This window comes from Semicossyphus pulcher, unplaced genomic scaffold, assembly GCF_022749685.1.
Source record: "Semicossyphus pulcher isolate SPU_LCO1_2020_fin unplaced genomic scaffold, fSemPul1.0.p SCAF_7, whole genome shotgun sequence".
Taxonomy (NCBI): Eukaryota; Metazoa; Chordata; class Actinopteri; order Labriformes; family Labridae; genus Semicossyphus; species Semicossyphus pulcher.
The window spans coordinates 21722362-21746330 of NW_027211748.1; the positions used below are offsets into that span (position 1 = coordinate 21722362).

Below are 23969 nucleotides of genomic sequence, written 5' to 3' on the forward strand. Positions count from 1 at the left end.
AAAGCAACATTAAACACAATATAACAAATAAAACTAAAAACTACCGTCACTTCCTCTTTAATTAAAGCACAAACAGAGCAACAAACCAGCGAAGATACATTAGTTATTTATTTACACGCTCATTATCGGGCGTGAAAGGAATACAACTCTGCAGCAGTGACAGATTGTCGAGTTAATGAGCTTCAGTAAGAGTGCATTTATATGTATGATAGGATGTGTGTGACTGCAGATGAAAGTTGATGGATGTTTGGGGTGAGTCAGCACACACGGTTAGCGAGGCTACATGATATGGATTAGGGATAGACGCTGCTCCTATCAGTGTTTTTAACGTTAACATGCCATCTTATTTAATGCCGTTGTTATGCAATCGTTTCATGACGTCGCATTGTTGTGGTCTCCTGCTGCAGAAACTCTAGTAGGTCTATACGGCGAACAGAGAAAAATGTTTGATGTTTCGGCTCACTTTACCAAATGTAACTCTGGTGCATCTTTGTGTGATTTAAGTAAAAAGGTAGCTGCGTCTAAATAGAGTAACACCAGCAACCTAACGAAACACAAGTTCAACAGTCTATAGATCTGAAGCAGTGCAGCGTGTTTGACTGCTTTGGCAAAGCGGCTAATGCTAACGCCGGTGCAAGCGTTTCTGCTAGTACGTCCTCAGTGCAGCCTCCGAGTCCCGGTGGCTCTTTTAGCAATGCTGCAGATGTGGTTAGCGTAGTTAACGCACATGGTTCTAATAAATAAACCTGTAGTTATTCAGTCACTGTTGCTAGCTTCGGTTATAAGCACTTCTAAGTTATATCCCAATTCAGCATCAATCAAGCAGCAGCCCCAGCTTCATCTGCAGTGGGTAACGTTAGCAGAAGTCAGAGACCCAAGTTATTCTCCATCGCTAAACGAGGGAAAATGACACAGTTCAAAAGACGCAGAATGTCACAGGGCTGTTGCCATGGTAACTGTAAAAGATGTATTTCACCACAGTGGAGTCAAGTTGGTTTTGGTACGCTAGTAACTGATAGATTGCCTAAATGTGAATTTTGAGTTGCCATGACAGCCAGAAAACTATTTTTGTATTGCTTATGATCGTTACTTCAACTACATTTACTGTTAATGTTAACTGTTGTTACTGTAGGGAGAGGACCACAGCCCTCAACCCCAGTTACATTATCACACACCCTAATAAAGACATCTGTATTTTTTATCATCAAGTAATGGAGAGTAGTATCGATAAGCTGTATCGATAAAATCCTAACGATACCCATCCCTAGTGAAGAGAAAACAGCTGTACAGATATGATTGGACTAGATATAGATTGGTTTCGCCGTGTACGATCAACAGGTCTTCCCCACGTGCTGAGGAACACATAGATTTATCTAAATGCTGCCAACATGCACAGAGACAAAAGACACCTGGACACTGCAGGTTCTGTGTGTTTCAAGTCTGGCTGTCAAAATTACTTGTTCATTTCAATTAATTAATTAATTACAGAAAAAAAGAATGCAGATTAATCGCACTCTGTTATCTGTGCTCACCTCATACGTCAATATTCCTACAACAGTATACGGCAGCTTTGAAAACATGATGGAAACACGTGACACAACGTTACCTGGCTTTTAATTTTACATTATTTTACCCATCTGAGATCGATCAATAAATAAGTGGACAATCTGCCCTCACTCTCTCCCCCGTACCTGTCGCGAGCAGGGTCTACTCACACACACACACACACACACACACAGACAGACACACACACATCCTCTCGTACGTCCCTATTGTAAGCTCATTGATTGAGCAGCGGTCTTTTCCTCCTCCTAAAATAAACGTGGATCGGTCACTGATTTAAATCTTATAAAAGGTGCCGACGTCATTTGGTAACGATGGATCGTTTTGAGATGCTACGTCATTAATAACGTCCCTCATGCACACGCGGCTCACGTGCTGAAAAAACTGAATCATGAGAGAAAATATTTCACTTTTAATAAAACAGTCAAATGGCAGACAGAGAGACAGACAGGAAGAGAGGGCGGGGCAAGCAGCTGTGTGTAGAGGTGCAGGAGTGTTGAAAAGATATAACTGTGTAGAAACAGGGTAATCCAGTAAGTCTACATGTGATGCTTCTCCCAAAAATCATTGGTATATGCGATTCATTGTGAAAGTCTAATTAAGTAGATACATTTTCTGCGACAGTGCTTGTTTCAAGTATTTCTTCTTAAAGGGCCAGAACACGCCCTGTGGCAGTAGCTGAGCCATATGTGCTTTAACTGTCGCACTCCGCATATGTAGCTGCATCCACCGCACATGTGCACATCACAATGTCGACGCTCCAAGAACATGTCGTGCAGCCTACATGTTAGATAACAAGATGACCTGATGCAGGTGGAGAGCTTCTGTACTCTCTGAAAAGGATTTGCTGTCACCTCGAACATCCGTCCTGAAGCTGACGGTGTTTAAACATTCATGCGGAGTTGTCACTTCTGCGTTTGGAGCAGACGACCTCGAGGAGAATAAAGGTCAACCTTAAATGGAAATAAGCTTTTTCAATTCTTTTGAGTTTCAGCTTCTAATGACGGAACAAAAACATCAACAATAACAGTCACTGATCAAAACAATAATCCAGCTTGTGCATCAATATTTATTCATTCGACTCTGCTAAAGTGAACTTATCTAACTGCTCAGCAATTCAGCAGATAGAAGGTGTTGCATAACTAAAGCTTTAATGAAATGTGTCCTCTGAAGTTGTTCCTCCGTCTGTCTCTCCCCCCTGTAGATGGAGTCAGGTGGTACGGTCCTGAGCACCAACTGGAAAGACGTGGGCAAGAGAAAAGTGGAAGTGAGCCCGCCGGACGACGCAGAGTTCAAGAAGTACTGAGCACCTTCTGTCCCCCCTCCCTCTCTCTTTTTTCCCCCCTTACTTTCTGTTTCTTCCTCATCTTTCTTCACATCCCTGCAGCCGTCCTCCTCCCCCTCCCCCTCCTCCTCCTCCTCCTCTTCTTCAGTCGAGCTGTTGCTCCAGTGTTCTCACTAAGTGCAGGGAGCCTCAGTGTTCCCACTTTCACTCTTTGCCTCTCTCTGCAATAACCTACAATCAGATGGGTTAATTTGAATAATCTCTCAGTAACATAATCTTTTTTTTTTAAGGCCCGTGGACTCAAAGGGACTCAAACATGACTGACAGACTTGAACTCTCCAATCTGGTTGCAAAACCGCGTTCGTCTGTTGTCTCCTGGTTTCCTCACAGCGTTTCTTTTATGATTTCCACACTTGTGTAAAAAGTGTAAAATTGTTAAAACAATTGAGATGTTTAAACTCTGATTGCGTTCCTGGCTCATGCGGTCTTTTCTGTACACTCAGTAAAAAGTCAACAGCAATACTGACTTCGTCTGGAGTCTGTGTGACACGTCAGCCAGGGGCTCATTACCGCTCGCTCCCTCAGTGTGATTCAAGCTTCAGTGTAAATAAAAGATTTGTTGTTTGGCTCACAAACCTTGTCTCGTGTTTTTATGCTCCGTTGTCTCTGGAAAGTGTTTTGGACGGCCCGGAAAGTCTCTGAAGGGATTCATCAGATGCACAAGCAGCGATATATTATGACGGGCAGCGGCGCTCTGTGATTACGTGCTGAGAGGAATGAAATGTGGCATCGCTGATAGCAGAGCAGGCGCTTCAGATACGCCTGACAGCTCGAGGACATGGTTTACGTATCGGGGGTTCGATTGGTATCGAGTCAGAGAGCCGGGAGTCGCTCGGCCAGCAGGAGGGGATGCGGCCCCGAGGTGCAGCTGCGATTTACAGTCACAGATGTGAGAGAGCTGCACCTCCCCTGTTCTCCATCCACATATATGCAGCAGCTGTAACTGTGAGGAGGCGTCCTGCCGCGGCAAGAGAGCATTAATATGGATCAGCCTCCTAACCGCATCATCAAGCCTCTCACACTGAGTTAAGTGTTAAATTCATCACACATCGTTTCATCTCTCGTGACGATCAAACGCCCGTTTGTGGCTCTGGATGGAACTCTTAGCTTCACAACACACACAAACACACACTCCTCCGCTATCCCTGACACACACGCACAAACACACCGCACCCATCCTTACCCCCTACCCCCGCCTGAGGCGGCTCTGTGACATCAAAAGGAGCTAAGCGCTTTGCATCGTGGGTAAGATCTGGGAGCGTGACGGCTACAGAGTCTTTAGTCTCATTAAAGAGTTCTAGAGCTGCAACTCTCACATTAAAGGACTCTGGAAACTTCTTTCTGCTCATCCCCTTGGAGCAGCTCCCACATGTGACACGTGTCAGGACTGAGGGGCAACAACGAGAGAGGGGGGTGTTCCCAAATTACACAATAATCAGTCAGAAACAATGTTTATTTAGTTTAAGTCATTAGAGTCAAAAAGAGGCGGGACACTTTAAAGTTACTTAAAAAAGTTTATTCAGCGATATTGCACTTTGAGAAAGATCCAACGCATGAACATGCATCTAGATGAAAGTTTGTCAGAGGAGGCGAACAGCACATTGTTTTAATGAGAGCGACTCATGAAGACAAAGAAGCAAAAAGAGACTCACACACACGAGTCCAAAACATTTCTCACTAAACTGATGGAAGACGAACAAAAAGTAGATCCTATTAAAGCCACATTTATTTACATTAAAAGCAAAGAATGAAAGAAAAGAATGATTACTGCTTTAAATACAAGATGTCCTGCACTTCCTGTGGGTAAATATCTGCTGGTATAAGTGATAGAAATCAATGCAGGTGTCATGGGTGTCAATGAAATCATGTCATAACCTCTGTTCTCTCTACAGCATGGCGTGTTGTTCAGAAGAATGCAGGTATGTTTTTTAATAAGACAAACACCTTTACATGTGAGCTCATGTCTGTCCCAGATTCTGTACCGTGCATTTATAATGTGTGGAAACATGTCCAACAGGTAACTACAGTCTGTGACGATTAGAAGCACCACCCCCTCCCTTTGAACCCCATCCCTTCCTTGTTTCCTCCTTCCTTCCCTCTACCGTCTCCCAGGTGTGTGCAGGCATCTACACCAGCCCCAAAATGCGAGCCACCCACCAGTTGCAGGGCATGATGATCCTACAGGCCACCCTGCAGCCCCGGAAGTAGTACGGCCAGGGGTAGTTCCCTCCGAGCGGCTCGCAGATCCTCTGGCAGTGGGTGTAGCCGCGGCGGCACTCGTGGCAGCACACGCCCTGGTGGTCCAGCATGGGGTCGATGTTCATGGTCTCCTGCTCGCCCTCCAGACCTCTCTGAGAGGAGACAGAAAAGACGGCGTGTTAGATCACAGCCTGCTAAGTGATACTGTACGTGTTCAGCGGCGGAGAGCGCTCGTTTCAAGCCAATTAAAAGTGGATTTCCGACAGGCGGGATGGGGGAGGAGGGGATGTTGTCAGATGTGGGTTTTTGTTGTCAAATATTTTCTTCTGCAGCGTTCTGCGTGCTGTTTACCCCCCTCCATGGTTGTCAGGAGTGTGTAGAAGGAGATGTGGGGGATGCTTATGGAGGGATTCGGAAAAAAGGGGCCCAACATAAGGGGTGAGGACGGAGGGCACGGGGGTGTGTATGTATAGGAGTCTGTGTGTGCTCAGCAGGGCAAAGGGGCCGAGAGGAGGAGGGGGGATGTAGTGGAATTATTCATACAGCCTGAATGCTGAAAGGAAAGCTTTGGACAGCCTCACATGCACGGGAAACACAGCCACGCATACGCTCAGATTTGCAGTGACAATCCGGGCCCCTCCGCCGTGACCCCGGCATCTGCTGCCGCTCGCACAGCTGTGAGAAACTCTCCTCGGAAAAGTCCCTCTCAGGTATCCCTCAGATCCGAACGGACAGTCTGGGACGCTGTAAACAAACCAGAAGGAGGAGGAACGTGTGTGTTTGTTTGTGTGACTCACCTGATAGGGGTTCTCCGGGTTGAACTCTGCCTCCACGTCCTCTTCCTCCTCCACGGCTGCCTGGCGGCGCTGGCGGGCGGCAGCGGCCCTCCTCTTCCTCTGGCCGCCTGCACACATCACAATGTCAGTATCTGACAGCAGACCAAATTTAGGAGCGCCGTGGCTCTAATGTGGCTCAGCTCCTGATTGTAGCACCGTTTCTCTGGCAGCATTTTGAAGTCGTCAGATGAAGTAAAATAAAAATTGTGTTTTGAGAACTTTTGACCTCCCAGCATGCTAAAAATTGTACTCTCGGCAGCTCGGAAACTTCAAAAGGACTTCTGCTTTTCTTTTTTCAGACTGTTTTTCCTTCTGTGGCTTTAACAGCTGCGATGTTAAATGGAAATTATCGAGCCCGTTTGACCCTCATCCTCTTTGTTTTGTGGAAAAGAAGAACTCACATAGCCTTAAATAATCTGTTTCACTTTCTCCAAGCTGTCTGTTTTCTTACTGGTGGAGTAGGTGGGACGGAGCCAGAAGATTGGCAGATCTCCACACAGGTCCTTTATCTTGTTGCTGAGGAAGGCCGAGTCAGAGAGGGGAGAGTCGGCCGCCACCCAGATCAGATCTTCCTCAAATTTGGCCGGCATCACCTCGTCCTCCTTCAGGGGTAAGGAAAGTGAGAAAAACAAACATCACAACAAAACATCTGAAGACGTCGCCGGCTGCTGGCGGCGTATCATCACACTTGTTTACAGATCTTGTAACCAGCCTTCCCCTTTAAACAGCCCACAGTCTTTGCATCCTGTCCGAGTCTAATCTGCATTAATGCTGCGCTGTTAATGCTCCTTAATACAACATAAAAACCAAGTAGTAAAAAAGAAGCCCCGGAGGCGTGAGTATACAGAGTTTCTGTGCGCTAACAGTTAGCTGTACACACAATGTCAGGACTCATCAGGATCTGAAGGGGAGGAGAGATTGGATGGCCTAAATTTGCAGGTTTCTGCAGAGAACCTAATGAGGTTTTCAGAGGAGAGACTGTGTAAACATACCGACTCTGAATCCACAGCCTGCAGGTGAAAGAGGAATTCTGTGGGGAGGATTTTACCCTGAGGCATTTGTTCCTGCGGGCTGCTCTGCACTCGCCACAGACATGTTGAGGGAATGTTATCCTCCAATTTTTTCACTTTTTTTTTTCCCCAGCTCAAATGATTTGCTGCAGGGACAAATAAAAGTGGGGGTCCTTCTGCACCGCTCGGCTGATAAGAGTTTATCTGACCCACTCTCCCTCGATGTGTGTGTGTGCGTGTGTGTGTCTGTGTGTGCGTGCTTATCTAACCCATATTTGCCATCACTCTAAATTATAGCAAATGACCAGCCTGCAGCAACCATTATAACAACATCTCACTGACTACACACGCACACACACACACACGCGCACACACACCAAACGATCATTTATGAGGCAAAGAGAGGCAGTAACACAAACACACAGAAAAGAGCAAACGTGAAATAAATGATCCTTTATGAGGCGGAGAGAGGCAATAAGAGCAGCCCTGCGTGATAATTAATTGTGTGCCACCGTGTGTGTGTGTGTGTGTGTGTGTGTGTTCGTGAGGGCGATTGTGGTGATGTGGATTTATGTGGATGTGAGGCTTATGCAGAGCTAAATGATTTTAATTATCACAGCCTCAATTGAACAATCACAGGCCGGGGTGTTGGTGTGCTGTGATAGCAGTCCACACACACACACACACACACACACACAAACATATGGTATATTCAGTCGACCGGGCTGTTTAGTGATGAGCACCCACACATTAAAACCACTTAGGTGTTACTGGTAGATCATCGGCTGAGATGATTCATGCTAACAGCTTCAGATCAGACGTGAGAACGTATAGTTGATCTCTGATGCTCAGAAGAGAATGCACAATATTTTACTATTAAAGCATTTTTACAAAGGAGCTTTATTAAAGGGCTAATTACAGATCTGTTAATGAGTTATATAAGTCGTCAATATGCTATTTTTAAGCTCTTGGGTTGCCAGGTTTGAAACATCCCTGCTGATTTAGCCGCCTTGTTGAGAGAAAGTAAAAGGTCACAGCTCTCTATTAATGACCTACTAACATTTATATCTACATACTGTCTATGACGGTTTATGACAGAGTGAGGCAGTGCTAATAACAGGTTGAGTTAGAAGTTCTATAATAACAAATGATCCATCCATCCATTATCTATACCGCTTATCGTGTTCAGGGTTGTGGGGGGGCTGGAGCCTATCCCAGCTGTCATTGTGCGAGAGGCGGGGTTACACCCTGGACTGATCACCAGTCAATCACAGGGCAGACACGTAGAGACAGACAACCTTTCACACTCACGCTCACACCTACGGGCAATTTAGAGTCACCAATTACTTTAACGAGCATGTCTTTGGACTGTTGGAGGAAGCCGGAGTACACGGAGGGAACCCACGCATGCACGGGGAGAGCAGCGCTGACCACTGCACCGCTTTCTCTCTCTTTTTAATGTTATCATTTGTTATACGTTAATTTTATTACATTATTCTCTACAGCTTTATTCTGAAAGGTCAAACTTTCCAATCAAGTCCTGATTCATCAGCTTAATAACAGATCACTTAAGATCAATTGAGCTAAATGCTTACAGCACGATGCTAATATGTTGTTTGGCAGGTTTAATGTTAACAATGTTGACCGTTTAGTTTAGGGTGTTAACCTCAAAGATCTCAGCTCTGTTCTCTTTGGCGACACCTATGGCAATAAACGGTAATTGCGGGAGCACACTTTCCAGATATCCAGACAGTGCTGCATGTGTGACGTCCACGGTTGGCTTCGGTTGTAACTCTAGATTTTCCTTGCTGACGGTCGCTTTCCTTTTTAGACTGTTTGCCTTCATCTGAGCGTCGAATTTGTTTCTTTTTCTTTGGATTTTCAATTATTTCTGAAGTTGTATCTGTAGTCATCCATCTTTTCTTTGGTTGTTCAGCCATAGTAGATTACTGTTTACTCGCAACACTTGCAGAGACCGGAAAAGCTGCCGCTTAGCTCCGCCTACCCTCTCTGACAGACCAACCACTGCTGGGTGATGGAAAACGCGTCACTAACTGGGCGCCACTTTTTTCTGTTAATGTCGGCACAGACACCCAGTCTGTAATACTGCAAATGTAAAGGCTTTCATCAGTGGGCCATAGGCTCAATCACCATTGTGTTTCCTCATTCGGCGATAGATAGTGACTTAACAGACATTTATTTACATGAAGATTTTTGTAATAAACTTAAATACTGGGAAACTAAAATGTAGCCCTAATAATGACCAACGTTAGCATAATTGTTTTGTCAGTTTTAAAGATGATATTTTTGCCTTCATGTATCAGACAGCTGAAGAGAGACAGGACATGTGGGGAGTAGAGAGTGGGGGATAACATGCACCAGATGATCGGCAGACTGGGAGTTGAACCTGTGATCAGTGCATAGAGGACTGTAGACTCTACATGGGGCGCCTGATCTACCAACTGAGCTAAACCAGCATTATAATTTTTCAATTTTATGTTTATTTGTAGCTTTTCCTTCATTTGTATCTTTTCTGTGATGTTTATGCAGCTGCTGTGATCACTATCGTGTTCATCTGTCAGTAAAGTTTTATCATCATCATTTCATGGCGGCCCGTCCAATAGTTGTTAAGACCAAAGTGGAGAACGAGCAGACAGACTCTGCCTCTCCCTTGAGCCACACTTAAACTCCTTTTTTTTTCCAAACAGGAATTTAGCCAAACATAATGTGCAGCCATTGTCACGCTTTTATCTCCACAGCTCTCCGCCTGCTGCGGGGACGAGCGAGGTCCTGCAGCTGAATTTCTACAGTGCTCACGAGGAGCCCAAGCTTAAGGTACTTTAATGGGACCGTGTTACAACGATGGAGAGCTACTGTATAAACAAAGATGTCCATTCACAGGGGGCAAGAGTTAGTGGTTAGAAATGAAGCCATTTAACATACAATAGCTCCGTATATTGCAGCCATTAGAATATAAAACAGCCAGTATCGGGAAATGATAACAAGATGAAACAAGATTACAGAGAAATAAAGGATCGTGACGAGCAGAGCAGAGTGGGAATTTAAAAACTATGATGTGGTTCATTGTGCTGGACGTTCCCTGTTTGTAGAACATACTGGAAACATGGGGAACGTAGTGCTAAAGCCTCGTGAGTTTAAGGAATAGGTTGAGTTTGATGAATGAACTGATACAACTCTGAATTTGTCCACTTATATTCAAGATCATCAGTGGACCCAACAGAGAAATAGTCCCTCACATAGTCTTTAAAATGAGGTTTTAGTATACTCTGATCAGCCATAACATTATGACCACTGACAGGTCGAGTGAGTAACATTGATTATCTTGTTACAGTGGCCCCTGTGAGTGGGTGGGATATGTTAGACAGCAAGTGAACATTGTGTCCTCTAAGTTGATGTGTTGGGAGCAGGAAAAATGGGCAAGGTAAGGATGGATGAGCGGCTTTGACAAGAGCCAAACTGTGATGGCGAGACGACTGCGTCAGAGCATCTCCGAAACTGCAGCTCTTGTGGGGTGTTCCCGGTCTGCAGTGGTCAGGAGCTACCAAGAGTGGTCCAAGGAAGGAAAACCAGTTAACTGGAGTCAGGTTCATGGGCGACAGAGGCTCATTGATGAGCGTGGTGAGTGATACAACAGAAGAGCTACTGAAGCTCAAACTGCTGAAAAAGTTAATGCTGGTTCTGATAGAAAGATGTCAGAACACACAGAGCATCACAGTTTGTTGCGTATGAGGCTGTGTAGCCCCAGACCGCTCAGTGTGCCCATGCTGACCCCTGTCCTACAATGGGCACATGAGCATCAGAACTGGACCACAGAGCGATGGAAGAAGGCCGCCTGGTCTGATGAATCACACTTTCTTTGACATCATGTGGATGGCCGGATGCGTGTGTGTCGCGCGCCGCTTACCTGAGGAAGGCATGGCACCAGGATGCACCAGAAGGCGAGCCGACAGAGGCAGTGTGATGCTTTGGGCAATGTTCTGCTGGGAAACCTTGGGTGCTGCCTTCATGTGGATGTTACTTTGACACTAACACCGACCGAAACATTGTTGCAGACCAAGTACACCCCTTCATGGAAACAATATTCCCTAATGTCAGTGGCCTCTTTCAGCAGGATAATGCTTCCTGCCACACTGCAGACATGTTTCAGGAATGGCTTGAGGAACACGAAAATGAGTATGTGTTGACTTGGCCTCTAAATTCCCCAGATCTCAATCCAATCGAGCATCTGTGGGATGGGCCCCACCTCGCAACTTACAGGACTTAAAGGATCTGCTATATGTTTGTGCCAGATACCTCAGCACACCTTCAGAGGTCTAGTGGAGTCCATGCCTCGACGGGTCAGGGCTGTTTTGGCGGCAGAAGGGGACCTACACAACATTAGGCTGGTGGTCATAATGTTATGGCTGATTGATGTAAATTAACTATCAGGATATAACAGGTAAATTAATTAACTTTATGGAGGCTTGTGGCGGATTTTGTTATCTTTGAACCGAGCAAAACAAGTTGTTTCCCCTGTTTGTGGTCTTTGTGCTACTCTCAGCTGCTGGCAGTACCTTCATGTGTATCACACAGACATAAGAGTTTTATCAGAATTATCTGACTCTCAGTAAGAAGGCAAAGAAGCAGATCTTGAAACATGTCAAGGTTATACATAACGCTGTAATCACTGTTAAAGCTCTTCAGTTCCTGCAGTAGAAAGAGGCTATTGATGAACTCCGTGAAAAGCAAATTCCAGTGCAGAGAAAAACCTGCTTTCTTAGGGACATTTAAGACGGACGGGCCAACCCACCAGGTCGAATGTCATGGAGTCCTTATTGAGAGCCTCCACGTCGGGCAGACGGGCCTTCACCTGGGTCTTTATGTAGCACTTCTCGCCTCCTGAGAACCGGATCCCGGTGATCCCCTGGAGAGGGCGGGAGGAGAAGAGGACAAACAGAAAGCTGAAGTTAGAATCCATCATCACCAGTCAGGTAGTTTTAGTCCTACACGAGTATTTTGGATCTATTATTACAGCTGATTTGGTAACATTTTAGTTGATGCTGCATTTTTGCACCATGTTCCAGATTACACTCAGAATAAAGGTCAAACTTACAATAGTTAAAAGGCCAAAACAGCCGCTTCACCGGTCTGATTGTGGTTCTTTAATTAAAGGTCAGAAAGCTCTAGCACAAGTTTCATGAAAATTGGAGATACGATGCATCTTGACACTGATTGGCCCAAAGAGAGACAGCATGTCTGCTTGTTCTTAATTTGTCTGCAGCTACAACGAGCACATCCCCCGATCCTCACGAGTGCTCATCAGTGTTTATGTTTATTTAATAAAGAAAAGACAATGCACATGAAGCGACATGAGGACTTAGGTCTGTCATGAAAATGTACCAGGTTTGGACACATCGGATAATCTTTATCAGCAGACCTTGGAAGGTTGTTTTATCATAAAAACATCCAGAGAAAACTTTCATCAGCTCATATTTAACCACATAAAACATAAGGAATAACTCATCTCAACTATACAGAAGCACAGAATTACAAAGTACATAGGCTTATGCACAAATACACTGACAGTAACCTCTCTTGATGTGATGCTTCTTTGTTCTGTTGGTTTAGTGTTTGAGGTATTGATGCTCGCTTACAATGGTAACACTTTAAAATACAGCCCGCAACTTACCGTGTAAGTACCCACGACTTATAATGTTATATAGTTGCCTCTAAAATTCCTAATTGTTCCACCATACCTACATGTAAGTACTGATACATGCGACAATATTACATTATAAGTTGTGGGTACTTATGCGGTAAGTTGTGGGCTGTATTATAAAGCGTCACCACTTTTTCCCTCTTGTTTTAGCTCTGTTTTAATTTGGTTTAATAAATCCGTTAGGGCCTGTGTCCACTAATGGAGTTTTTGTGCTGGCAATGCCTATTTTCTATATAAAACCAAAGCAGTTCAGCATCCTCAACGCAAAAACTGGTTTCCAAGTGTAGAGCTGCTGCTAACGCCGGGCAAGTTTCCTTTCCATCGTTTTTATGTTTCTTTGTATAATTTCCTTGAATAAAAGCGAATATGAAGCACACAGAGCGATTTAAAACAGACGTAGCTGTCACTACCGAGGGAGGCGGAAGATCCGCCAGACAACTTTTCTAGCCTAGCAACAGTAAGCGCTGATGAGAAGCGCTCTGAAATTGAGGTTGTGGGCGCAGCAAGTGTAAAAAAACGCAGTTAGTGGACACAGGCCTTAAAGCGAAGGGAGGGTCAGAACTTGAATTATGTAACATATCGGAGCACGATCCTCCGTCGTCATGTTTAGGTCAAATTTCACAATGAGGATATGAACTCAACTTTTTATCCAATGTTCTTACAGCCTGCTTTTAAAGTGTTTGGACCGATAAACCATGACACCTCAGTATTTAAAGCTCCTGTGTGGAGTTTTTAGCTGGTTATAACACACTGTGATCAATACTGATGCCTCTTTATGACCTGCAAAGCAAACCAGACCATCAGCACAAGATTGACTATTTCTATATAGTTATTTTGAATCCCTGTAACCGCTGCTTCCTGGTCGGTGTCTGGCGAGGGCATTACATATTTCACGCCAAAGTTTTACAGTTGATATGTTTGACTGTTAAAAGACAGCAGGGTCAGATTGTCTGCCAGAAAACTACTTACACATGTGAAGGACAGGACCAGCAAAGAGATAACTTTGTCCACAGAGGTCACCAACATCTACACAAACTAACACTCCTAATATGTCTGAAATTTCTGGTCATAACTTTTGTAACTTGTGTTGTATTATTAAGTCTATCAGTGTGTTGATTAGTCTGATTTTGTGCTTTTTTAAACTTGATTTTTGTGACTATGTTTCAGATCAAACTCACGATCTCAAAGTCGTGGACCTCCACGGCCTCGTCGGCTCCGCTCCCCGTGCTGAATCTCTCCATGTTGTTGGCCGAGTCGATCTCCATCGCACCCTCCTCCACTTTCCCATTGATGCTCATGCTGTAGTGTACGTTGTAGACCTGCACACACACACACACAAACACACAAAAAGGTTTCAGACTGGCATGTAAGGTATGAGCGTCCTGAGAGTCACCCCACCCACCGCCTCCTCCCCTCTCTGTCTTTCAGCCCTCCTCCAGTCTCACCCTCTGACTCTTCCTCACACGTTCACCTCTTCTCTTTTCAGGAATTCTCTTTTCAGACGACACTTTGATTCAAAGCTGTTCAGAAGAAAAACAATCTGCGCGGCTCTGCCTCTACAGAGCCCTTTCATCACGTCTTAATAGCATTTTTCTAACTTCATACTGGAAGAAAAACACTCAGAGAGCTTCATGTTCCCTCTCATCTCTTCCACCTCCTGCCCCTGGAGCATCAGCCGGACCAGAGAGCCCCCCCACCGACCCCCCTCCAGGATCCTCCAATACACACCGCGCAAACACACACTGCACACACACACACTCACACAACGCCTCCATTCACCAGGAAGGCTGCACTGTGTTTAATTTACATCTGTTTGCACACACACTGCAAAAACAGCCATGTTGGAAACTTTGCTCTGCTAGCGAGCCTGTTCATTCTGAGGACATTTGACCACTGAGGACTGAATGTTGCTTCCTTCCTGTTCGAAGCAGCTTGTTGTAAAAATGTCTTAAATCAAGTGTCGTTATTTTCACTCGATATGAGTGTTAAAGAGTTTTGAAAGTAGAGTCAAACAACTCTGGAAAAATAGGAATGATGAAGAGATCAGACTGAATTTGATTTTATTTTTGGTTCCAAGTCCTGAGGGACTGTATGAAAATGATTGGGGTTATGTTTCACTGTGTAAAAAGGGTGATTAACTAAAACTGCAGCATCCTCTCTAATTAGTCTCATTCCCTTTTAAATTGGTAAAACTTTCCCATCCTGAACATCTTTATTTAACTTCTAATCTCGAAGGCAGAATTGTCACCTGTGTGCACCTCTATGAACCATGTTTGCACTGTAGCTATTAACAGGAACGATGATATATTTATATAAAGGACAAGAAGAAACGTAAAGGTTATCCACAGCTCTCACAGAAACAGTGACTACAGCACCTTTAACTTTAACCTTTCCTCTCTAATAATTTGCACACAGTCCCTTATGAAAACGCATCGTTTCAGCGTAAATAAAAGAATAGAGATAAAACATTTCTCTTACGTGTTTCTCATTGTTGTTCCAGAAGTAGAACGCACCCACTGCCCCCAGCAGCAGCAGCAGAGCCCCGGCGATCAGCACCGCGATGCCGGCCTTCAGGAGGCGGCCGGTGGCGGCCGGTTTCACTGCCACGGCAGAGTAGGCCTGCAAGGTGAAATAAACACAGCATACACACGACGTCACCAATGCAACATAACAATCAAGACTTTGATGCTCACACGCACTTGTTTTCTGGCCATATGTGAAGCATGTAAAGGGTCAATAAGTGAACACCGTGGCCTCTATCTCGCCCTACTTCATACTTTATCACAGAGCTCCAGATCCCGGGTTAATTGAGCTGCGCTGGCCCGCATGAAAACTCACCGGAGGCATGAACTGCTGCAGGTCCTCCGGTCCCGCCGAGGCGATCGGTACTTTCTCTGAGTTCCCGGCCATGACTGGATCCAAACACCTGAGGAAACACCGGTCAGTCCACTAACACTAACACTAACTCCTCTCTCTCTCTCTCTCTCTCTCTCTCTCTCTCTCTCTCTCTCTCTCTCTCTTTCTCTTTCTCTTTCTCTCTCTCTCTCTCTCTCTCTCTCTCTCTCTCTCTCTCTCTCTCTCTCAGGAGGAGGATGGACACACACAGAGGCAGGTCCTGTTTCGCGCTGCTGAAACTGCGCGTGACTTTTCCAACTTTTGACTTTAAAATGAGTCTGTTTCCTGCTCTGAGTCTCTGAATCTTAAACAAACTTGATGACGTACACTAACATCTATTCAGCTTTTAGGACGATGGTAAAGGAATGATGAAGTTGTCTCCTCAGATCACCTTTTCATACACTCTCTCTCCCTCCCTCCCTCCCTCCCTCCTCTCTTTCTCTCTCTTTCTCTCTCAATGCCTCCTCAGACGGCTGCAGGTCAAAGGTGACTCTGGCGGAATGTCGCGTGCTTCCTCCAGCATGCAGACAGTATATTTTACATGAACGTGTGCAAAAAGCTGCAGCTTGCCGGACAGATTTTTTGCTTCGTATTCCTCTACATTTTCAAAAAAAATCCGACTCCAGAATTGAGTTCCTGTTATGGAAAAAATGCCCTCAATCCATGAATGATAATGGGGAGATTACGTAAGGGGGCGCAGCGTGCGCATTTGGCAGATCGACAAAAACATCCTGACAGGATCGCAAGAGGATTTGCTCACAAGGACTTCATGTTCTTTGACAAGAATCACCTGAGTTTGGATGCCTATCAAACTTATCCTCAGTTAAACCTCCTCTCCTGCTTGAGAGATTGTTTGGAGACGACGTGTAAATGCGCCTTTACGCACAGACATTCATACAATGTGCGTCTCTTTTAGCGCACGTTTCCCCGCGGTTATAATTTATCCAATTAAGCCCGAGCACATGTTTGATTCGTGTTTTAACATGCTGCTCTAATGAAGCAGAATTTACTTCACAAGTCGATGAAAACGGGAGAGAAAAAGAAGAAAGACGAAGGTTTCTCTTGATATTCATGAGCAGACAGAGTGATTTGCTGGAAAACCTTGGCGCCTGTTCTGGCATCTCACCAGAAAAATCGTGTTCTCAGAAGAAAAAACGAGCTGACCTTCTTCGGTGGGCTGCAAGGACAGACTCTCTGAGCTGCAATAACAGCGACGCCTGTTGGCTTTGACTCGTTTCTACCTGACTCATGCTCCCGCACGAGCATGCCGCTCACAGCTCAGCTCACCTGCAGCTGCATGGCGTCACACAAACACACCACTCTTTGTTTCAGAACAGTATTTCAAAGTTTATTTCCCCGCAGAATATCGTGATGATAAAAAAGAATCTGTACAATTACTTATTATTGCATTCAAATATTTTCATACATCAGTTATCAACTTGATACATTGTGGGTCACCGGCCCTTTAAACTGCACAGTTTCTGGGGCCATTGTTTAAATAATCAGCGTGCGTAAAGATCAATAATTACAATTCATATTTACATTTCTTTGCTTAATTATTACTTTTATAAAAAATAAAATCTCTGTATGTACAAAACTTGCATATGATACACTTCATGTCCAGCAAAATGTCTCATAAAGTGATTGATTGGACATCAAATGTGGCTTTTACAATCAAACAGAAACACAAATATTAGAGAGAAACGTTTAGATGCACACTCTCACTGCAACAGGAAGTCACGTGATTCTCATTGTCATAAATTAAACTTTATACATGTCTTTGAGAGTGAGCTCAGGTGTGTGCGCAGAGTCTGATTTAGACGTCGTTGTTGGGACAGTGCGTAGGGGTGGGGGTGTACACAGGCAGGGTGACGTCACTGATCTCCTGCACCCTCACGGGCCTGGGTGGGGTGACCAGCACGTAGTCGTACTCTCTGTGCAGCACCTTCTCGTACACGCTCTGCAGGCCCACTGTTTTGGGGATGTGGGCCTGGTAGTAGTTGTCCCTGCGGTTGGGGTCCCGGGGCAGGGAGGCGGTCTTGGGGAGGCTGCTGAAGGAGGAGAGGGTGGGGGCTGGGGAGGGGGCCGCGTTGGCTCTCACTGCTGAGGGGCTCCAGCAGCGATCCGAGTGACCCAGCACCTTACATTCACTGGTGCAGGCCCACAGAGCTGGAAGAGAGGAAGGAAGGGAGGAAGAGGAGTGAGATTCAGAACCAAAGTGACGTCACTTTTTACACAGACATTTTATTTTGAAAGGGTCTCTCTCTTACCATTTTGCCCCCCCATGGGAGGAACAACTACTCCATCCTTCTTCAGGTGGGTGTCCCCGCTGACATCACTGTCGCTGTCATTGAAGTCGCTGTCCCCCTTGCCGCTGTCTTTCCCGCTGAAGGCGGGGTCCCGGGCGGAGATGGTGGTGTAGGAGTTCCCCTTCCAGATAGTGATGGGCCTCACCGCCTCTTTTCCGTTCCCATACCCGGGCAGAGTGGAGTATCCCTGCAGGAGGAGGAAGAAAGTAAAAGTTAGTGTCAGGCTCAGATTGCTCTACACCTCCCCTCCCCACCTTTCTTAGTGTCCTGAAGGTGCCCCTCACCTCGTGTTTGTTCCCCCGCAGCTTGTTGTTGGAGTCAGAGTCGTACACGCAGGGCACCTCGCTGCCGTCCTCTGAGGCCGAGCACATGTCGCTGCCCCCGGGGTGAGCCGAGGTGAACCCTCCGGGCTGACTGCTGTATGAGTGTCCCTCAAAGCCTGCCTCTCCTTCCACACCTGCCGCGTGCAGAGGCAGCAGCGGGTTGTCCCCCACGTGGTTCCTCCCCCTCTCAAGCGTGCCCTTCTCCCCGTACGAGTCGCTGTCTTCTCCGCTCTTGTCCCGCTTGCGCCGGTTGCAGGTGGTGGCGATGAGGATGATGGCGAGCAGCAGGAGGGTGCAGCTCCCCGCCAGCACGACGATAATCACCACGGACAGGTCCCACTGCGCGTGCACGTCGTCCCCGCTGCCCGCCTGGTACACTGTCCTGTCGCTCGGCGGGGAGCCCGCGATGATGAGGAAGTGGAGCGTGGCGGTGGAGGTGAGCGCGGGCCTCCCGTTGTCGCTCACCGTCACGGTCACGCTTAGGGTCTCGTCCACGTCGTGGCTGAGCACCTGGTTCAGGTAGATCTCCCCCGTGGCTTTGTTAACGGAGAACACGGAGGGTTCACCGGTGGCCAGCCCGTAGGACAGCTCCGCGTTCACGCCCTCATCCGCGTCCCGCGCCTCCACCCGGGTGATGACGTAGCCGCTCGGTGCGTCCCGGGGCAGCAGGACCTCGGCGGAGCCGTTGTTGAGCGGCGGCTGAGTGATGACCGGCGCGTTATCATTCTGGTCCACGACCCGGACGTAGACGCTCGCGCTGCCGGACAGGGGCGGGGAACCTCCGTCGCTGGCCGTGATGCGGAGCTCCAGCTGCTTCACCACCTCATAGTTGAAGCTCCGCAGCGCGTAAAGGGAGCCGCTGGCGGGGTCCAGGGACACGAAGGTGGAGATGGGGGAGCCCATGAAGTACGTGTCCGCTAGTTTGTAGCTGACCTTCCCGTTTGACCCCAGGTCCATGTCCCGCGCGACCACCGTGGTGATGTAGGCGCCAGGTGCGTTGTTCTCCACCACCGCCACTTCGTACACCGGTTTGCTGAACACAGGCGCGTTGTCGTTCTCGTCCGTCAGCCTGATGGTGTACTGAGTGATGGTCCTGAAGGGGGGCGAGCCCAGATCCTCAGCCACCACAGTCAGGTTATACTCGGGGATTTTCTCCCGGTCTAACGGGCTCGTGCTCACGATCATGAAGCTGTCCTCGTACGCCTGCTGCAGTCTGAAGTGGTCGTGTCCGTACAGGGTGCAGTGGACCTGCCCGTTCGCGCCCGAGTCTCTGTCCGAGGTGCTGACCAGAGCCACGAAGCTCTCCCTGGCCGCCGCCTCTGTAATGTAAGCGATCCCCGCCGTGATGGACGTCATGGGGGTGATGGAGATCTCCGGTGCGTTGTCGTTAACGTCCTGCACCTGCACCACGATCTTGCAGATGGCCGGGCTCGGGTTCGGACCCAGGTCGGTGGCCTGGACGTCAAACTCATAGGTGTTCTTACTTTCAAAGTCAATCGGGCTCTCCAGGGTGAGCCTCCCGGTCTTCCGGTCCACTCTGAAGAGTTGTCGGATCTCTGCGGGCACCTGGTGACCGAACCCGTACACCACCTCCCCGTTCAGCCCCTCGTCCGGGTCCTCCGCGTTCAGGTCCAGCAGCAGGGAGCCCACCGGCGCGTCCTCGGGCAAGTCCACGGAGAAGCTGTTCCTGTCAAACACCGGGCTGTTGTCATTGTAGTCTTTCACCTTGATGTTTATGCGCGTGGTTCCGGTGCGGGACGGGTTACCCCCGTCCATGGCAACCAGCTCGAGCGCGTAAGAACCCTGCGTCTCCCGGTCCAGCTCCTTCATCAGCACCAGCTCCGCATATTTAACCCCGTCAGCCCTGCTCAGCACGTCGATGGAAAAGTGGCTGTTGACGGAGATCTGGTAGCTCTGGATGTAGTTCTGCCCAACATCATCATCCACAGCAAAGTCCAGCGGGATCCGCGTGCCCACCGCCGTGTTCTCCGAGATCTCCAGACTCGACTCTTTCCGGGGGAACTCGGGGGAGTTGTCGTTGATGTCCTTGACCTCCACCTCGACGTGGATGAGTTTGAACTGCTCTTTGGAGAAACTGACCACGTCGAAAGCGATGAGGCAGTGCAGGGTGTGTTTGCAGATCCGCTCCCGGTCTATCCGCTCCCCGATGCTCAGCTGCCCGTCGCTCTCCCGCAGCCGGATGAAAGACGAGTTGAACTGTTTCATCATCCTGAAATTGTTCCTGGAGCCGCCCGAGGAGGAGGCTGAGGAGGAGATGTCCTTGGCCAAGTTTCCAATCACTGTCCCCGGTGCGTCCTCCTCAAATGTCTGATATTTCACCGTCTTTGCTTGTGTTACAGCAGCCAGGCTCGCCAAAGAGACGCACACGAGCACCAGCCGCCCGTTCCACCCTTTTCCTCCCATCCTGACACCTTCACTCCAAAATAATGTGAAATTCAGCAGACTGTCCGCAATGAGTCAGTTCAAAGTTTCAACAAAACGCAGCTGAAAAGCTTCTCCTCTCCCTTCTTTGTCCACTCTCCTGGTTGTTTCTTTCCTTTATAAAGCCAGTAATAAATATTCCATATGTCTCTCAATGCGCACTGTGATGCGCTCCGCTCTCTCTCTCTCTCTCTCCCTCTCTCTCTCTACTGGAGGTGTGCTGCTCTCAGCGCAAGAGGGCTGCAGTGTCTGCAGGAGGGTTTATACGGCGAGGCATGCAAATGAGCCGCACTGTGACCAATCCGGGCTTTAGAGGGGGAAAAAGGGGGACTTCAGAAAGACCTCTAAACCCTGTTTAGAGATTCCTGGACTGTGCGCAGAAACTTGGCACCCAATATATGGGCTAAACGCGCGGCTTGATTTAATACTATAGTTTCCGTTGCTTGTTTATGTTCCTCGGGCTGTTAAATGAGTCTGCGCACCGGCACATGGGGGGGAGCGCAGAGATGCGCAGTGTCCCTGAGCTAGAGGACAAAGCATTTGAATAGGAGTATCTGTTCAGGATGCTATAGGAGTACAAGAGTGTGGGGAGATTTATGCTTACACGCTGTTCGGTTGGATCCCCGCGCGCGTGTCCTGCTGGAGTAAAAGCAGTGAGAGTGGGGCTGAGCTGTCCCGGTGACCTCCCCACCTCTGATCGCAAAATAACTTGCGCGCACGAACCTGACGTGATTTGTGTTTTTTTCTCCCACCTCAGAGCGCCCTGATCCTCTCACACACACCGATAAGATTTCATATAATGGACTGATGATAGAGCTCGCAGAGTGCTGAGGCAGCTCCACGCGCAGAATAATGGCAGGAATGTGGTGTAACTGGTGGTAATAGCATCATTTTATTCTCATTAATAAATTCCATAAATTTGCTCTGTCTTCTATTATTCATCCCCCCAGTGTGATGTAATCCACTAATTGTTTGCCTATCAGATCATATCTGAGGCTGGAGAAGGACTAGATCCACTTAAACATTGATTTTATTCTAATTCGGTCTCAGCTCAGATCGGCTCACGAGATGTCCCGTGCGCGCGAGAGAGAGATAGAGGGGATTTTTTAATTAAAGCCGGTGTAACGGCCCGCTTTAACATGAGACTCTGCCTGGCCTCGGCTGCCAGAACACAGAGGCGCAGGTGAAGACGACTCACACACTCACTCACAGAGGCGGTCACGCGCGCACTCACACAGTCTCGCACGTAGCCGTTACAAATGGGATTTGGCTGTAAACGCAGGGGGGATTTATCAGGATTTCAATGGTGAGATTATATCAAAGGCGTATGAAGCCCTCGTTAGCAGCGGAGGGATAATGGCGTGGCAGGGTCTCCCTTTGCAACCGTCCATGCCGGCATTGTGGCCCCTGAGCCGGTCTGTGGGGACCCTCACCCCCGCTGCCTCCGCGCAGGCCTCCACCTAACTGCAGCATAATGAGGCTGAGCCACATGCAGCCTTTGTACCATCCCTCCACCTCCCTCCTCACCCCTCTCCCCCGGACCTGCCCCTGCCCTGGCCGCGACTCCTTTCATTACAGGGAGATGGGAGATGAATTGGCCCCGACATCAGGGTCCCTCCTATTAAAATACATTTAGAGAGCGGCCGGGGCCCCGTCACGGCTCTTTAAGAGATTTTCTCTTTCTTCCCATTGGACTCACTCTCTCTCTCTCTCTCCTTCTTACTCCCCCCTCCCTCTCAGCCTGTTCAGGGGCAACACTTGCCTTGCAGTAGAAGCTAATATCAGTTGGCATGTTTTATAAAGAACCCATCTGCCACAGAAAGTCAAACAGGAGACACCTGAATGGACAACATCTCGTGAAGCAGCTTGCAGAGTTAGACACAGTCAGGCCTGTCCTGAGCCATCAGAGGAAGTGTGTGATAATGAAGGACATCACAGATGATATGTGAGAGAAGCATTGGTACTACTGACACAAATATTTTAAAAGTTATGTGTAATGGAGAATAAATCATTCACTCTAAAGTTGTAGATCAGTTGTTATCCATTAATGACACCTGATGTGTTTCCAGGTTGCTGCCTTTCATTGATTGGCCTGTCAACATTCAGGGACAGTAAAGTGTTTCCCTCATCTTGTTATTTTTGTTTACTTTTGGGTTGTTGTTTTCTTTCGTCCTCTATGGACATGTTGTTTTGACTTTATGGAACATACTTGATGTAACTTTAAAACCACTTGTTCTCAATGTTGCACTTCAGTTCTGTCTGCGTATCAGGTTTTATCAATGTGTTGCACATATGTGGGCTTATTAGTTTTTTCAGAATACAACATTTTAAATTAAGGTACTTTGGGTGGGACTTTTATTTTGAAAAGAAAACTGCTCAGGGTTCTGCCCCCCTCACTAATCCAGTAATTTTAATACAGTCCCTTACATAGTTGTTGAAATATCAGATTTTGTGGCGCAACCATCTGGATAAAAATGATTAATTAAGAACTTTACAGTTTTATTAACTCATTACCAACATTAATAACTGTGTAATTACTTAATGTAAAGTAGGAACAGCATCCAAAGGATAGCAACCCTAAACGGTTGTTATTAATGATTATAACTGCAATTAAGGCATTACTTAATGGTTTATAAAGGGTGCAAAGTAACAGCACAGATCAATAACAATATGAAGATAAAATCTAAAAGCTCTTTCTCTCACTCTGTCTTTAAAGGCTCATTCTGTCCAGACTGAAGGCACAGACGTTCATTTACCCTCAGTAATAATAATAATGATCACGTGCTCTCTGCCGCTGTGAGAATCACAGTTTCTTCTTTTCAGTGTGTCTGTCAGTCTGACGCCATTCTTACGCTGTCAGCATTCTCTCACACACACAGAGCAGAGCAATCAAAGCCACATTACACTATAGCCTATATGTTCAGTCTCGCCTCGCGGATTAAAACTCTACACGTGCACGAGCGCGCGCATTAGAAAAGACAAGGGAGACTTTCTTATATGGTGTTTGACGGGCGTTCGCATCCTCACCATCCCCCTAAACCAAATCTGTCATGTGAAGGACACACACACACATCTTAAAGAGAAATTAAAATAAGTCCCTCACGTGATCACCGTGTCACTCTCGCCCGTCTGCACGCGAGTTCAACAATAGCAGAATTAGAGAGAGTCTCCAAAATCCCCTCTTTTCTTCACGAGACATATTAGCATTTTCTTTAACATATATAAATACATCTTTAGAGGACCCCCCCTCCTCTCCTCTCTTTTCTTTTCTTCACCATTGTGCGCCCATTTGCTCTAGTGATCGCCGGGTATTTGGGGTCTGAAGCCG

The 23969-nt window shown here is 47.1% G+C and overlaps 3 protein-coding genes across 5 annotated transcripts in view; 1 reads left to right on the top strand and 2 right to left on the bottom strand.

Moving 5' to 3' along the window:
• The window catches only part of sugt1 (SGT1 homolog, MIS12 kinetochore complex assembly cochaperone), a 31452-nt gene extending 27969 nt beyond the window's left edge, over nucleotides 1-3483 (top strand). For all 3 annotated transcript variants that reach the window (XM_069684660.1, XM_069684661.1, XM_069684662.1), the window contains exons 13-14: nucleotides 2768-2862; nucleotides 3139-3483. In XM_069684660.1, the coding sequence (XP_069540761.1) occupies nucleotides 2768-2862; nucleotides 3139-3172 (129 nt within the window). In that variant the 3' untranslated portion in view covers nucleotides 3173-3483. The remainder of the gene's footprint in view (nucleotides 1-2767; nucleotides 2863-3138) is intronic.
• A 951-nt stretch (nucleotides 3484-4434) lies between these two features.
• LOC138612050 (leukocyte cell-derived chemotaxin 1-like) lies at nucleotides 4435-15696 on the bottom strand. The gene is made up of 7 exons (XM_069685350.1): nucleotides 15511-15696; nucleotides 15151-15291; nucleotides 13851-13991; nucleotides 11764-11877; nucleotides 6395-6545; nucleotides 5905-6011; nucleotides 4435-5259 (listed from the first exon to the last, which is right to left on the bottom strand). Exons 1-7 carry the CDS (start codon nucleotides 15580-15582, stop codon nucleotides 5035-5037), a joined length of 951 nt encoding a protein of 316 aa, XP_069541451.1. The 5' UTR covers nucleotides 15583-15696; the 3' UTR covers nucleotides 4435-5034.
• A 1209-nt stretch (nucleotides 15697-16905) lies between these two features.
• Nucleotides 16906-20856, bottom strand: LOC138611792 (protocadherin-8-like). The gene is made up of 3 exons (XM_069685033.1): nucleotides 18161-20856; nucleotides 17838-18063; nucleotides 16906-17736 (listed from the first exon to the last, which is right to left on the bottom strand). Exons 1-3 carry the CDS (start codon nucleotides 20621-20623, stop codon nucleotides 17384-17386), a joined length of 3042 nt encoding a protein of 1013 aa, XP_069541134.1. The 5' UTR covers nucleotides 20624-20856; the 3' UTR covers nucleotides 16906-17383.
• Nucleotides 20857-23969: the final 3113 nt, after the last annotated feature.